General features: G+C 41.4%; 2 protein-coding genes across 4 annotated transcripts; both read right to left on the reverse strand.

The window, feature by feature from the left end:
- Positions 1-3,722: 3,722 nt before the first annotated feature.
- Positions 3,723-13,719, reverse strand: LOC146700078 (zinc finger Y-chromosomal protein 1). Of its 3 annotated transcripts, none has more exons than XM_085470120.1 (8): positions 13,179-13,719; positions 10,738-10,834; positions 10,163-10,480; positions 8,806-8,955; positions 8,543-8,671; positions 8,316-8,450; positions 8,030-8,173; positions 3,723-6,707 (listed from the first exon to the last, which is right to left on the reverse strand). In XM_085470120.1, exons 2-8 carry the CDS (start codon positions 10,802-10,804, stop codon positions 5,407-5,409), a joined length of 2,244 nt encoding a protein of 747 aa, XP_085326246.1. In that variant the 5' UTR covers positions 10,805-10,834; positions 13,179-13,719; the 3' UTR covers positions 3,723-5,406. The 3 variants fall into 3 exon arrangements, with proteins under 3 accessions (XP_085326246.1, XP_085326247.1, XP_085326248.1); XM_085470121.1 differs by lacking the exon at positions 13,179-13,719 and adding an exon at positions 11,729-12,982; XM_085470122.1 differs by lacking the exon at positions 8,316-8,450 and having other exon boundaries at positions 13,179-13,716.
- Positions 13,720-14,310: 591 nt separating this feature from the next.
- On the reverse strand, positions 14,311-15,813 carry LOC146700079 (diamine acetyltransferase 1-like). The gene is made up of 6 exons (XM_085471378.1): positions 15,575-15,813; positions 15,432-15,483; positions 15,254-15,334; positions 15,047-15,148; positions 14,863-14,903; positions 14,311-14,762 (listed from the first exon to the last, which is right to left on the reverse strand). Exons 1-6 carry the CDS (start codon positions 15,638-15,640, stop codon positions 14,595-14,597), a joined length of 510 nt encoding a protein of 169 aa, XP_085327504.1. The 5' UTR covers positions 15,641-15,813; the 3' UTR covers positions 14,311-14,594.
- Between the last annotated feature and the right edge of the window lie 686 nt (positions 15,814-16,499).

A 16,499-nucleotide genomic window follows, 5' to 3' on the forward strand; every position in this document is an offset into this window, starting at 1 on the left:
CCACTTTGTGTTGGTCTTTCACGTGGAACTCCAATAAAATTGATTCATGTTTGTGGCTGTAATGTGACAAAATCTGGAAAAGTTCAAGGGGGCCGAATACTTTTGCAAGCCACTGTAAATATTTAAAAGGAGATGCGTAATAACTAATAAGACGACTACTGTTTAAACGATGTCTTTGAAGCCCTTATGGTACATGTTACACAACTTTCCTTCATCCCAACAAGACTGAGGTGCCCACATAGTTGACACATACAACTGATTATGAATGCACTATTTAACCATTCCTATTTTTACATCATCTACTTGGCTTTATTATTGAAAGTCTGTGGACACTCTGACTTGTGCATAGCTGATGTGAAGTATGATGACCACTACCTGACTTACACCATCAACAACAGGGCCCTGTTTCAGGAAGCCGGTTTAGTGGAAAAACTGAGTAAGTATACCCTGAGTTAACGAAAACTCTGGGTTTTCGGTTTCACAAAGCGAGTTCAGCTGCAGCCTGAGTGAGTCACTATGACGACACACTCCGTGAAGCTAACCTGCCCCCTAGCAGGTTTACTACAACTAACCCTGACTGTCTCCGCCCCTTTGTCGGAAACCTGACAGTAGGAAGTGTCAGACATGGCGTGCCACTTCCTTGAAGAGCCAGTAGATCGTGAAGCCCAAATTCTCCGCAGAGCTCTCCGCCGGGAGAGAGTGATTAGAGCGCGTTTGGACATTTTATCATTTCCTGATGATTTTCTGTGCGAACGTTACCGTTTCTCAGCACAATCTATAAGTTATTTGCATAACATCCTCAGGCCATATATTACGGATGTGACACATCGCGGACATTCTCTCAGTTCATTACATATTATTTGTATTGCACTTCGGTTTCTTGCAAACGGGAGCTTTCTGTATAATATTGGTGACGCTGAGCACGTTTCCAAGGCTACCGTCTGTCGGGCAGTCAGGAATGTTACAGTTGCACTGAAACGTCTCCTGTACTCGTTTGTGGTGTTCCCCGGTCATAGACCCACAAGATTTATCAAAGAGGGATGCCACAAAATTGCAGGTATCAGGATGACCAAAACTTAATGTATGATGTGGTGATACTTGGACTACTACTTAAATTGCACATTTATTTTCAGGGTTCCCAGGCGTGATTGGCTGTATAGATGGCACTCACATTCCAATCATTGCTCCTTCAGTAAATGAAGGAGACTATGTGAACAGGAAGTCTTTCCACAGCATTAATGTACAGGTACATAGTTCCCTGTAGCATGTCAAACTAACAAATTATTTCATTATAGTAATGGATGCTAATTTGTGTTCTCTGCACTGTGAAGATCATATGTGATGCTGCCAACATTATCACAAATGTGGAAGCCAAGTGGCCAGGCTCTGTCCATGACTCACAAATATTCCGTGAATGTACACTGAGCACAAAATTTGGACATGGTGAGTTGAGAATACTTTAAAATATATAAAGACCAATTGCTTCAGGGACATTTGAACTGAAGTGTACCCTTCTGTCTTAGGAGAGTTCACTGGCTACTTGCTTGGTGATAGGGGGTATCCATGTTTACCCTATTTGCTTACCCCTTACCCTGACCCTGAACCGGGCCCACAGCAGCGATATAATCTGGCTAATTGCAGGACAAGAGCCAGAATTGAAATGACTATCGGAATGCTTAAGGCCCGGTTCCAGTGCCTGCAAAGACTCAGGGTCACCCCAGAAAGGGCATGTGACATTATTGTGGCATGTGTGATTCTTCACAACATTGCCACAATTAGAGGAGAACACTGTCCTTCTGAACCAAACATCAGCAGTGATCCAAACCATGAACATCCTGACCCTCCCACGGACATACAAGATGGAAGCGCAGTCAGAGACACCATATGTCACAATCATTTCTTTTGACCCATCACCTCAACATGTTGAAAGAAGAATAAACAGATGTTTTGTTCAACTGGCTTTATTGGTCGCCTGTATTTCCTGTACACAAAGTATTAAAAGATGTAAACCTCATAAAGTGTCTCTGTTGCTTCCTCCTCTGTAACAGCTGTCAATGTTTCTTCATTATTTTCCTGTAGTAAAGAAATAAACAACATTGCTGTTCTACTGTAACCTCATATAATCTGTGGAGTATTACTCACAACTGCATGTTGGTCTGGCTCAACAGGAGGCTGCACCAGATGCAGTACACCATCAACTGATAGAATATGAGGTTTATACAGGTCACTTATAACTTACAAGGGACCAAATGGCAATTAACAAACATACCAATCACCTTACACTTCATTGTCATTATGCTCTCAAAGACAACCAAGACTGAGGCAAGGCAAAATCAGTCGGAAAATAACTTCACTACAAAATAATTCATTATGGTAAAGAGTTTATCAAATGAATGAGTAGCACTGCAAAGGTGACTGTGAAGAAAGGATGTATGCACATCATGTATTATTTTGAATTTACCCCCTATGTAGGCACTTGTGTCTTGCGGGGTTATTGACTCAGAGGATGTCCCCGCAGAGATGCCTTCGGCCACAGGGCGCCCACTGTTTTGGCTGAGGGCCAACTGCTCAGCCTCTGTGAGTGGTGGTGGTGGAGGACCCCCACCTGTTTTTCGGGCCTCCGCTTTTTTTCTGTTGGCTATAACGGGCCACATTTGAGCATACAGAGTAAGCAAATATGTACTTGTAATGTGCTCAGATAATTTCAATAAGTGCTTACAGAAAGAAAATTAATGTAGCCTCTAACTGCAATTGATTTACATCGGACAAACAGACCAAGCACTATGGCTCATAATACAATTACACCTTACCTGTTTGGACTATATTTTTATATTTCATTTTTACTTGCTGCCAGGCACGTTTGGGGCCTGTTGGGTTGCACCTGCGCTCACATCACGTCACAAAATAAAATGTATAAAATAACAAATAAAATAACATATGATAAAATAACGTGTTAAATGGGTGGAAATCCCTCGATCAATGTTTATATTAACACTCACGCATTGACTCTGTCGGCTATGTTTTGCCATGCATGCTCCCTTTCTTTTGCAGCTGAGGCTGTGTTACTTTTTTCCGCGGAATTTGCATGTTATCGGCATATGCTGCCATCAGAATTTCGGCCTCAAGCGCTGTGAAATACATTGACCGCGCCTTCTTTCCCTCCGTCTCCATGGTGACTCGCTTAATCTGTGCTCCGCTTATCAGGGCTTTATGTATCCTCGTCCGTGCGCTTCACTTGGGGTTAAAGCAACTCCGCGTTGACTGAACTAATTGTTATCAGCCTTTCTGAAACCGAATATTCCGAGTTGGACAGTTCGGGGTTACTCAACCGTGAGTGTCGTTTTTCACTCTGAGTTTTCCAAACCGGCTTCCTGAAACAGGGCCCAGGGCAGCCAAAGCTTTGTTGTTAACAGATTGCATGAAAAGGCAAAATGTCTCATTCTACACTTGTGTTCGGTAAAGTTGTATTCACTGCAAGTTCAGGCAGTTCTACTTGGAGACTGGGTGAAAATATTATCATGCTTCCAAAACATTCAGATTTTATAAAAATAAATAAATAAATGATCCCCTTATTACTCCTTCCATTTGAGCATCACCTGGCCAAACCTGGGGCTATTCTAGGGCCTTTCACCTTGAGACAACCGTTGTTATCATTTGACTCCATATAAATAAAACTGAATTGAATCCAACTATTTGCTGGCAAACAAAAACTCCCAAACAGCTAAAATACTTTGCTTTATTATCTTTTTTAACAAATACGCTGAAGTACATCCACAACAACACAGTTGAGATCTCCTTTTTAATCAAGTGTTTACATCTACACGCTTTGTACAGATCTGTATACAAAACAATAATTTACGTCCCATAGAAGTCTAGTTACACTTAACTATACAACAACTTGTAAATGAAATAAATATAAAACAGATAATCACAGGTGATAACAAAAAAAATGAAAAAAAAAAAAAATGTAAAAAGCCAAAAGTACATGTACACCACCAGCACCTGTCTTCTGAAGTTGCATCTAAAAAGATATACATGTTTCCCTTTCTACAGGCAAAAGTACATCTGTGTAGGAGAAATCAGAGTTCAGTCCTTAGTTTTATAACAGCAGCACCAGATATACTATTCAACTCTCATTTAGACCAGACACTTATATTAGGACACTGATCTGGCATATTTTTTATAACCCAGTCTAACATTGGTAGCATACTGATACTTGCAGATTACCCTTTTTCAGTGATTTAAAAGATATGTCAATCGTTACAAAAAAATTTTTTTTATGAACAGTTCATCAGTTTTCAAAAGAAATTGAGGAGGAAACATTTTCCTCTCTTCACATATTTAAAAAAAAAAAAAAAAAAGAAAGAAAAGAAAAAGTCATGTCAAATTAAAAGGATTTCACTTCCGAGAAAGCATTAATGCGTTAATTTAAAAAAATAAAAAAAAATAAAAAAAATAAAAATAAAAATAATACTGTTAGTGAGGGTGTCATCTCTACAGCTTTGGGCACTTGTTCTGAACAACGTACAGTACGCTTTTGGACTTGTAACAGAAATATTGGACATTTGATAACCAAGCATTGAGGGCAAGTGACAGCGTTCGGATTTGTGTGCACGTGTGAAACCTTATTCACCAACATGATGCATCCAGTTTCTCACTGTGTTTTTGTAGCAAATCAATGAGCATAAACCCCCTGCCGACGAAGCTTAGAGTGACTCCCCCTCTGCCTGTATTTGTGAGTTTAGTCAACGCACCAGGAAGCATTATGTTACAAAGTGGTCGGGTCAGAGCAAAGGAAGCACAACGGCTGCGCTGCTTTTTTTGTCCCTCAAGCTCCCTCTGTTTCTTTCTCTCTCTCCCACACACACACACACACACACACACACACACACACGCGCGCTTTTTTACCAAGTGCTACTGGAAACAGGTTGTTAATCCAAACTGCTGTTAAATACATTTTAAGAAAATTATGCAAACATTTTTAAAATTACACATCTGTTTTTAAGACAAATAATTAGGACCATTCTGATTGAGAACTGATTGCTATTTGCAAAAGTTAAAAAAAAAAAAAAAAAAAAAAATGTGTATCTACAAAGAGACATCTGCACAATCTGCCATGCACACTGTCACCACCAAGAGACATGCAGTTAAAAGTGCGAGTCTACAGAGGGGCTTGGTTTGCTAACTCTGACAGAGCATTAATGTTATCTACACGTGTATACATATCTGAACAAACAGTAGGCCGAGGATTTAAAAAGAGCAAAACAACAGAATGGACCGAGTGCAGCACACACACTCCGCACTACTTCAATGTGAATGGCGACGTGCCGAGGGCGCGGTGGTCGGGGTCTGACGGATGCTTCAACATTGTTCTTTGCTGTGGCACAGTATTTGGCTCAGTCAGAGTCACTCTGCCTGCACCACATCTTTGTGGTGACGCATGATATGCTGGTTCTTCTCCGAGGGTCGTCGGAAGCCCTTCGAACAGATCTCGCAGCGGTGCGGGTAGTCCTTTGTGTGAATGGAAATCACGTGGCGCTTGAAACCCGACGCGTCGCCGGTACTGTAGTCGCAGTACTGGCACTGGTAAATCCGCCTTTCTTTTTGTCCTTTGCCAATAACTACAGTCACGCTGCTGGCTAAGCTGGCCGCGCTAACTCTTGCCGGCGGACCAGAGCTGCTCGACCCGCTGGGCCCGGACTTTTTCGGCGTCACAGCAGGAGTGTGCGTTTCTGTCCTCTTGGTCTCACTCTTTTCAGGTGAGGCCTGTTGCTCCTTTGTGTGGACTGACAAGATGTGGCGACTGAGAACAAAGGGGTCTGCGATTTTAAAGTTGCAGTGCCGGCACTGATGGACTTTCTTAGTACGGTGGGATACCGAGTGCTTCTTCAGTTCAGACGGCCGGTGGAAGCCTTTCCCACAAACGGCGCATTTGTGGGGATAGTCCTTGGTATGAACAGATATGATGTGACGCTTCAGGTCACTGGAGTTGGAACTTTTGTGATCACAGTGGGCACAATGGTGGGTCTTATTCTCCTCGTGCGTTAATCCATGCTGCATTAACTCCTCCTCCTCTGCAAACGTCTGGAAACAGCGCTCACATTTGTATGGCATCTCTTTGCTATGCTTAGTCTTGATGTGCGTTTTGAGATTAGAGGAATCGGCTGACTTATAGTCGCAGTACAGGCAGGAGTAAGGCTTCTCGCCGGTGTGAGTGCGCATGTGTTTCTTTAACTCCGAAGGATGTCGAAAGCCTTTGCCACATTCCACACAGATGTGGGGGAAGCTTTTGCTGTGAACTGCCAATAAGTGTCGATTGAGCAGCCCTTGCTCGGCAGTTTCATAGTCACAAAACTTGCATTTATGCATCTTGGTGGGAGGTGGAGGTGGCTGGCTCTTGGGCTCCCGGTGGTGGTGCTGCAGTCTGTGAGAAAATAGTGCCGCCTGCTGGTGGAACTCCTTGCCACACATTTCACACTCGAAAGGGGCCTTGCTGCTCAGAGCATGCACCTCCATGTGATTGTGGAGGCTGGCTTTCTTGTTGGTGGTAAAATCACAGTCTGTGCATTGGTACTTTTTCCTGGTCAAAACATCCTGGTGGTGATTCTTGGTGTGGCGTTTCAAGAAGCCTCGTGATTTGAACTTCTTACCACAGAGCATGCAGGGGTAAACGGTGAGGGGCTGACCATATGGACCGATGATAATGGCTGGAGAGAAAGAGAAAAAATTAAAATTCAATTTGAGAAAAAATAAATAAATAAAAGGGAGAAGGAAATGACCACATCGCTGGTCATTTCCTTCATAAACAGAAGCTTTTTTTTGTTTTTTTTGAAGAACAGTGTTTATCTTCAGTATTTCAATACTGGTGAAATTATATATATAAATTAAATGTTTCGCTGTACAATATTGAATATGAACTGAACTGAAAATTAAAGCAACAAAAGTAGAACATGTACTGTGCAGCAGCACACAGTAATTGTGTGCTTTTAATCAAGCTTAGTGTACAAATAAAATCTGAATTCAATGTCAACCAGCTTTTACTGCTCAGAAACAATCGTATTTAAATAAAGAGGTGTCATCAAAACAGCCCATCGGTACAATAAACCGGATAAACTAGTTAACTGCCGCTAGCAGGAAAGTCATAAACAATGAGCCCTTTTAAACTGTGCTAACCACTATAAAAAATAAAAATCATATTATGTATTATATTGAGTGCTAATGCCAAATACAAACAGGCATGATTTTAGAATAAATAAATAATGCAGTTATTTTTTTATACAAATTGCATATTTTCTCAGTTTTTCTCATAATTGCCTTTTAGGATGTAATGTGTTACAACTGCCAGGAGTGGGCGGTAATGCACAATGAAGCTGCTCGTCAACAACTATTAAACAAGATCAGAAGAAGTTGTTGCTTCTAACACAGCGGTCTCCAACCTTTTTTGCGCCACGGACCGGCCTTTAAGGTGTCGCGGATAAATACAACAAAATAAAACTAGTACCAGTACCGAAAAAAAGAAGATTTATTCATAACACACGTGAAAAGACCCAGGAAAACCGAGTAAACGATAACAAAATGACGCTGAAAACCGATAAAAACCCTGAAAACTATACATTTCACACCTGAGCCTCAACTCTCGCGGCCCAGTACCAAACGACTCACGGACCGTTACCGGTCCGAGGCCCGGGGGTTGGGGACCGCTGTTCTAACACACTGAACTGGTTTGGATGGTGCTGTACAAACTGTAGAAATATGCACAGCCAACAATGTGAAAATAACAACTACGCTTAGTTATACCACACTCTTAATTTACTTAAGAAAAAAAAAAAAAAAAAAAAAAAAAAAAAAAAGGGCACTGGTGTAAAAAAAAAAAACCTCACTATTATAATATATCTCAAAATTAATTGTTACTGATAGAGCCGCTGCTTTCATCATCTCTTCTGCTATTCAGTCCTAAAAAGACTAGACAAATCCTCATTTTTATCCAAACAAGCCTGAGAAGTCTGTGTCTGATTTGTGCCGTTCTCACCTGTCTGGACTTGTCGAGGCTCTGACCGCCTCTTGGTCTTGTTGCGCTGTCTGTTGATTTCGTCCACCCCGTCCGATTCGTCGATATGCAGCAGCGCGCTGGCTGCACCGTTCCGGTTCTCACAACTCTCACTATCTTCTGCACCTGTGAGAAAAACGGCACGTCTTTGGCATATAAACAAACAAAACCGGTGCGTGTAAAGCTTAACCAGGACACCAAGAGACGTGGTTGATGCACAGGCTTCCAGTGTGGTTTTTAAAGCAATTTAATAGACAAGGGTGCTGACCATAAGCAGCTGCCCAGGCCACAGGCATGAAGTCCTTGCTTAGAGACACGCTGTCATACGAGCGGTCGTGAGTTACTGGCTCTTCGCCTCCTACCACCACCTCCATATAAACCTCATCAGTCACCTTGGACCCACCTGTAGATGAGCCCAACAGGTACAAAACCAAAAAACTGGTGACGTTCAGTTTCATGACAGCTGTCCCCGCTCCTTGCATCCAGATGACTCACCGTGGTTTCCTTGATTGTGATGAGAATCCCCGACAGACATGTAAACCATCTTCTCTCTGAGCGTATGGCCCGAAGACTCTGTTAACGCTACGTTCTCTGTGTCCCCGTCACTGATGTCAACAGATTCTCCTGCACAATGAAACTTAAGTTCAGTTCTCTACTTTCTGAAAAATAGACCCAAATAGAAAGGCTTTCTGCAGGATTCAGCCAGTATTATTTATTATCATGATTCTTTTATTAACAGAAAGCTAACTGCCACTCACCCATGTCATCTTCCCCAGAATCAGCCTTGAAGATGTAGACCTTTATCACCTCTTGTCCATCCTCATCTTTCTCCACTTCCTGGTCCTCCACAGCTCCTTCCACTGTCACCTCTGTTCCATCCTCAGACACCATTTTACCAGCTTCATCCACTAGCAAAGGGACACACATCAGACTTGATTAAACAGAGTCACCAGCAGAGACTTTGTAGCAGTTTAATTATGACATACTGGAAATATTTACATGAAATGAGTGCAAATAAGGTACTCAATCGTTTAAGAAGCTTATCTAAATATTAAATCTAAAGATCAAAACTTATCATGATTTAGTATGATCGCTTATAAAAAACAAAAAAAAACAACAGCAACAAAAAACCCTTCAATTCCACCTTTTCAAACTAACATCTTCATAGCATTTATGAAGAAAATCTCCGGGTACTCAGGGAAATTAGAGTAAATGAGTCCACCCCCCCCCCCCCCAAAAAAAAAAAAAAAAAAAAAAAAACCAAAAAAAAAAAAACCTGATCTTTTGTTTTGTTTCAATGCAAACTAATACTATGCAAGAGAAAGAAGTTGTACAGTGTGTCTGTCCACAATTTTGTAATTTTAAATAAGCCTGGGAAAAACAAAAACACAAACTGACCACCTCAGCTCATTATGTGGCTATAAGTGTGATATTTTTTCCCCAGCAGGGGTGTGCACATGCAGTAGTTATGTAGCTGGATGTGCAAAGTAACTAAGGCAAACTAAGCCAAACACATAAGTGCTTCAACTTGTACAATATATAATAACAAGGAAAACTTGACACATTCAAAAACACATTGAAAATGAGAAAGATTTGCTTATTTACATTCAATTCAGTTTTATTTATAAGAAAAGCTGAACAATCATACGATCCCCTATGAGCAACCACTGAGTGACAGTGGGAGGGAAAAACTCCCTTTCAACAGGTAGAAACCTTTAACAGAACCAGGCTGAGGGAGGGGCAGCCATCTGCCACCACCATGGCAGTTGGGCTGCCACAGCACAATGAGCAAGCTACATATGGTTAAAACCATTGATTTAATTTCACAGGGGTACTATCACTGTGCTAATCTATAAACTGTGTTTACATTAGTTGTTGAGGTCTACGTTTCTGCAGGTGGGAAGGTGCATGTTAGCCTACACTGTAGATTTAAACCTTTCGTCCTGTCATTTACATGGATGTTTCCTTTTAAATGCACCGCAAATGCATATAAATTTTCCATCTCTCCAAGCGACAGATATTATACAGATAATAATAATAATAATAATAATAATAATACAACAAACCAAAGACATGTATGCTAAGTGTAAATGCAGCACAGTCTAGTAAACTTACAGGATATCATTAGATAATCTCCACAGCCATCTTGGTCATCGTCCTCCTGCTGCTCTGGGTCCAGCCCATCTTCAGGGATGTCTCCCATGGCAACACCTTCCTCCTCACCGTCCAGAGCCATCACACAGGTTTCTACAGCAACATCTTCATCTTCATCGCAGTGCACGTACTCAGAAACCACATCCTCAACAGCATCCTGGATCACAAGCTCGTCTGGGGCGAACCTGTGAACTGCCATGCCTTCCCCTTCGCCTTCTGACACCAACACAGTCTCTTGAAGCTCCACAACAAACTCCTGCCCGCCGGCACCACCTTCATCTAGAAGAAGCAGGATTGCATGGTTAACCAGATAACAGTGAAGAGCAAGGGTTTATTGTGTGATAATGATTTAAATGGTCATACAGTCATAATATGACTTTGCTCTGGATGGTCATGTCATCTCCTTCCAAACAACACTTTCACTCAAATATTTAAAGTTATCTGGCTATCCACAAAAAAGAAAGAAATCCTGCTAGTACTATTGTACTTCTCATACCAGCAAGACGTACTCTGTAAGTATAAGCATTGCTAATTACCCGATCCGTGCAATATTATTTTAGGCTCTTCAGAATGTATTGCAAGCCTGGTGACATCCTCATCCATTGTCCTCGCACTGCATTTGTTACTGGACAGCTGAAACCAAATGATAGACAGCTTAGTATCAAGTAAGCACAGGCAGAAAATTATGCAGATAATAGGTTACTTATATATTGTAATGCTGTTACACACCATTGCCCTTCTTATACAATATTTTACAGGTGTACGGTTATGCTTTTCTGTATGACACTCAGAGCAGCCACTCCAGGTTACTCAGGACACACACACACACACACACACACACACACACACACACACACACACACACACACACAATATGTGATGAAAGCACTGCTGCTTTGACAGCCTCAAGCCACTGGAACAAAAAAAAAAAAAAAGATTTAAAAAAAAAAAAATCATATGTTTATGTCCCAAATCTGCTTTAAATCCATTTCAATTTGTCAGAGTTACCACACGAGCTGCTAATGCAAACGCGGCCAACATCGCCAAATGTTAGCCCAACAATGCTGGTGTCATTTCTTTTCCACACTACCCCATGAAGCCCCTAATGTGCCTGGCATCCAGCGTGTTTTCAAAAAAAGACTTAGTATAACTTGTTGAATCACTGTAACGTGAATCACATGATACAGACCAGTGGCCTGGCATTGTACAAGTACTGTAGCTTGAGCAGTTCCTTAACAAAGTGGTTCTCAAACTTTTTATGATATGCTCCACTTCAGAAGCCCTCAACAGAGAAGCATAAAGTATATTAAATCAACTTTTAAAAGTCATCTTTTTTCCCCCCACTTTGGTTGAGTCCATGCTTTTCTACAGTCACCCACACTCCTCCATCACTGGCCTTTGCTGCACAATTCCCTGCTACCACCATAACAGTTAATGCCTATCCTTTCAAGATTCACTTTACAGCAAACGGGGCATGTATGGACATCTGTGGGCTTGATACTGTAAACATGGTGTACACTCACTAACCTCAGTTCTCGTTTTGTCCCATAGAAAGTGTGCTCTTCTCTGCCCTGGAGCATTAAAAGCCGTCAAGCATCCAAATCAGGCTTCAAAGACTTGATTGTTACCTCACAGTACTCTATAAACCAACTTTTGAATCGAACTTTATCAAGAACAACCCTGGTTAAAATCGCGCTGTAGCCTTGCCTTGGCTCACGCAGTGTTTCTTTGTGAAGATCCAAATTATTTGACCTTTAATTCTCACACACACACACACATAAACCCCACGACTTCAGCTTTGTGGTTTTAACCTATTTTTAAAAGGGACACCACAAAATTAAAAAATAATAATAAATAAAATGTGCTTTACACTGTTAGCTCGTGTATGCGATAACGGACAGAAACTAAAATGACCAGTGCCATTATTGTCATGCCCGCATCACTACAGTTAACAGAATCAAAGACACGTTTCGCCTCCCCACCCAAAAAATGGAGGTAAAGTTGAGCTAATGTAGGACAAGAAAAACAACACAGATATCTCTCTGAAACTAACACAAGGGAACACTGAGGTGTAAACAGAAAACGATGCAACCGGGTTGCCATTTAATTTCCACTGAATGTACCATCCCCCCACCTCCAGGTGGAAAAATATGACAACGGTGTGAGGAAGATGTGCGGCACAACCCCGCATCACTTGTGCTCAAAAGACACCGACATCACATAAAAAAATAATTAATTTTAAAAACTCGGGCGATCGGACACACTACGAGAAATCTATAGCACAACACAAATCCCGATGAGGTGATTCACGGCAATGTCTTCAATTGACCACTGGAGGAAGATTAGCACTGATTACACATGCAAAGCCCGACTGTCACGGTGCAAACAGACGTTTAGAAAAGGCTGATTGCACGCACACATACAGATGCGAAAAGATAAAGATGCAAAGAAACGAGGCTTTCGTTAAGTGCACACTTATGTCGCTCTGTACCGGCCAGCTAGCGAGAGGAGGGCTGAACCCACACACACACATACCTTTTCTACAACCAATTTCCATCACACAAGCGTCCGCCATTTTGTTAGCTTAACTGCTGGACGAATGCTAATTTTAACGTTTATTAAACTACTCCTCGGCGACGACAAGGTGTCAGACGAAACTGAGGCTGAATGGTGCGTTGCATATCAGCCGTCAGCTATCGATAACAAATGCCGATGGTCAACTACGACAGACGAATATACAATCCCTTTTTTCCGGGTGGCTCGCTAGCTAACGGGATAGGCCTGATTTGCCAATTACGGCCTCTATTGAGGCCCCGGCCCAGAAAAGAAAAGGCCCAACCCTTTGCGGCCTCTCAGAAAAAATAAAGAAATAAATTAAAATACAACATGCATGTAAAAAACAAAAGGCCACGGGCACGTACAAATGCAAACACAGCTCTGAAATCGGACGCCTTTGGCACAAAAACGAGCCGCGTACCAGATTCGTGCTGCAGGGATGCCTCTGTCCGCTCCTCGGCTTCCCAGGCCGCCTGGTTCCCCCAGACTCGGGCAGGATTCAGTCGGGAATTTTGTGTTATTTGGGCGGGCCGGAGAGGAGAAGAGAAGGAGGGGTTAGGGGTTGATTCAGGAGCACCGCTGAAAGCAAAGCAGGACGTCTCGAGCCAGATCTTGTCATGCTACAGCCCCCCGCTCCTCCAGCTCCGAGGCCGCCGTCAGCACGACACGTCACAGCCCGAGAGCAGCAGGAAAATGCGGAAGGGTTGTGGTGGAAATCAGCCCGACAGGCACCAAACAGGCCATAATCTAAAGAACAACGCGGGTCGTGTGAAAGCGTGCGTTGCAGCGGTAACTCTAATTAGTTTATGCTCCATGGCTCGGTGTATCAGCAAATAATTTGACTGAGGACTACGTCAGTTCGCGCCAAACAACAGAGTGCATCACAATAAAAGGACAATTAAACTATGACCTCAAGATAGAGAGCATTGCTTCAACATTTAAACAAACCGACGACTGCCCTATTTTATGAATGAACCTATCACTTCTGCAGTTTTGTTAAGCCTACAAGTATAGCTGTTTTTCCCCACATCTGCAGCACAACTGTACCTGGGTAGTTTATGTTCTCCCAAATAGTGTGTTAACTGCGCTTCTTTTGAACTCCATTAAAAGTAATCTAAAAAGAAAATAAAACTAAAGTGCAGTTAAAAATTTCCAGAAATTAGACAGAAAATATCTGAAATGCATCCATCAGTTTTAAATATGTTGCCGTTTATCTACTGATAGGGTTTTTATTGCAGTTAATCAGTAATAGTAACAGCTTCTCCATACTTATCTTTATGCATACACACTTCTACACTTTCACTTTTGTTAAAATTACTCAGTATGTAAGAGGGCCTTTTGTTTTCTCTTATATTGTGACATTTCAGCATTTAATGAGTAAAATGATCCCAGAAACTCTTAATGCCGTATTATAATTCTAAGGTCTGATTGAATTACAATGTGCATATGATTTAAAAAAAGCACTATAATATTAGTCAGCTTGGGAAAGGCAACATAGCAAAGAGGCACAGGATGATATGTAGGTTGTGATGGAAAATCCCAAACACACAAAATCTATATTTATTAATGTATTTATTAGCATGCTTGTTCAAGTCTCACAAACTTTCCAGCTGTGGTAGATTATTATGTAATTATCACGTTTCAGTGTTCATTCATCAAACTTCTGAGATCAGTGTAAATTTAGCAATGACCTCAAAAGTCCCAGACATGGTTTGTGATCAGAAGGGAACAGCTGATTGATAAATGCATTTATTGAGGCTGCTCCAAGTCACTGATCACATAGAGCAAAGTTCACTGCTATCACCAGACATCAGTACAAGTTTAAGAGTGGCAAACTCTATTTGGCAGACATTTTCAGCAGATTTTTCTTTTCAATGGCAAAAAGACGCCACCCCTCCTCAGAGGACAGATCCGCTGCACCTCTTCTCTTGTAGAACTCAATAGACTTGGTGTTGTTTTCTGCTACTATAAAATGCATGGCGCTACAGCGGGTCTTCACTGCCGTCTAGGAAAAAGGAGAAAAGAAAAGTGCACGCGTGAATGCAGCTGAAATAAAGGTGACTCTGTCACCAGAAAAATGTTGAAGTGTGCAATGTTAAAAGTACCTCGCTCAGCACCTTCAGGACTTTTGAACCGATGCCAAGACCTGGTGAAAGATTACGTGTTCATGGAGCAATTAAGAAAGTTCTTTGGCAATGAGTACAAATTGTCCCGCAAAGTAGGAAAGAAGTCTCTCCTCTGTTAGTCATTAACCTTTAGCACTGCAATAAAACTTTTCATCAAACATACCACGAAACTCCTGCATGATGAAGAAATCTTCCAGGTACAGAAGCTTTCCAATCCATGGGTCATATGTAAAGTAGTACATAGCAAACCCAACCACAGTGTACCCTTGAAGAAAACACAGAGCAGGGGATTAAATAGTGGATCAGACCCGTGAACAACATTAATAGTTCCTGAGAAATATGAGAATATTTTTAAGAGGCGCATTTTTACCTTCTGAGCTCTTATCGTTTGGGACTTCAGCAACCAAACAGTGGTAGAATGGATGATCCCCAAAGCCATCTTCAAGCAGATCTGAAAAAAACAAAAAAAACCATAACATTATTGAATCTTTAAGCTTTCTCAAACTCCAGATCAATGCAAATTTCATCGTGAAGCTAAATCACAGCACCTTTTTCTGTCAGCATCACCTTCTCCTCCATCTCTTCAAATTTAGCAAGCTCCTAAAAGGCAAGGTCATTTAGTCATATTTCTGTTAGTTAAGCAGACTCCCAGTTAAAGGCTTGAAGTATTATCAGTTCACATATGGTTTACCTTTATGAGTCGCAGGATATCTGAGACATCCTTTGGTTCAGCTGTCCGTAATATAAAACTGGCCATTTTCTCTTTTTACCCCTTTTCCCTTTGCTCACTAATCCTCTGAATGTAAACAAAAGCAAAATTTGTTTCTTCATCCGCTCCTCAGGAGTCTACCCCCCGACAATGAAATGGGGAAACCAACATACACAGAACTGCATTGGCTGCGTTGCAGAGTGGCAGAGCAGCTTCAGACGCTTCTCTTTTAAACATCCCAGAAAGAAAGGTGACCCATATATGGGCAAACAGCTCATTACATCCTGTTTCTTTTCCTTTTCTGCTCGTCCCTTATCTTTGTGTTGACTGGATGACATTTGAATGTTGTTTAAAAGGTTAATATTAACCAGACCTAAGAAAAAAAAAAGCCAAGCACATCTGTTATGCTGAGTAAAGAATAACCCACTTTTGAAAATGAGTGTAAAATATTTTACATACAAAATCAACCCATAACATTGAGCCGGTTGTTCTTCCCTTGCTAAAACTTACTGCTTCTTTGCATTCAGATGCTGTTATTTGCATTGTGGGAAAAGAAAAACAGTTTATATAACAGGTTATATAACCTGCTTTTAACAGCTTAAAAAAAAGAGGGGTGTGGTTGAGGATGAACATTATCTATAGGTGATCAAGTTAGTAACCAGCAGCTGATAAACAAACTTCAGTTACCTTATTGTATGAAACATTTGAGTTTGTTTTACTCATTCGAGAGCAAATTTTACCCTTGAAATCACAGTGGCACTGATACTTTTGCATGCATTTGTTTCTCTTGCAAAGCCAAGCAAGCAGGGCCCTGCTGCAATAGTCCTTAAAAGCATTTTAAAAACAAGTGCATCTACAAAAAGACTGAATTTGAACTCAGGACTTTCTTGCTTTGAGGCAACAGTGT

The sequence above is a fragment of the Copadichromis virginalis genome, linkage group LG10, assembly GCF_057382275.1.
Source record: "Copadichromis virginalis isolate Kocher_CV1m ecotype Utaka linkage group LG10, C_Virginalis_male_GT1.1, whole genome shotgun sequence".
Lineage (NCBI taxonomy): Eukaryota > Metazoa > Chordata > Actinopteri > Cichliformes > Cichlidae > Copadichromis > Copadichromis virginalis.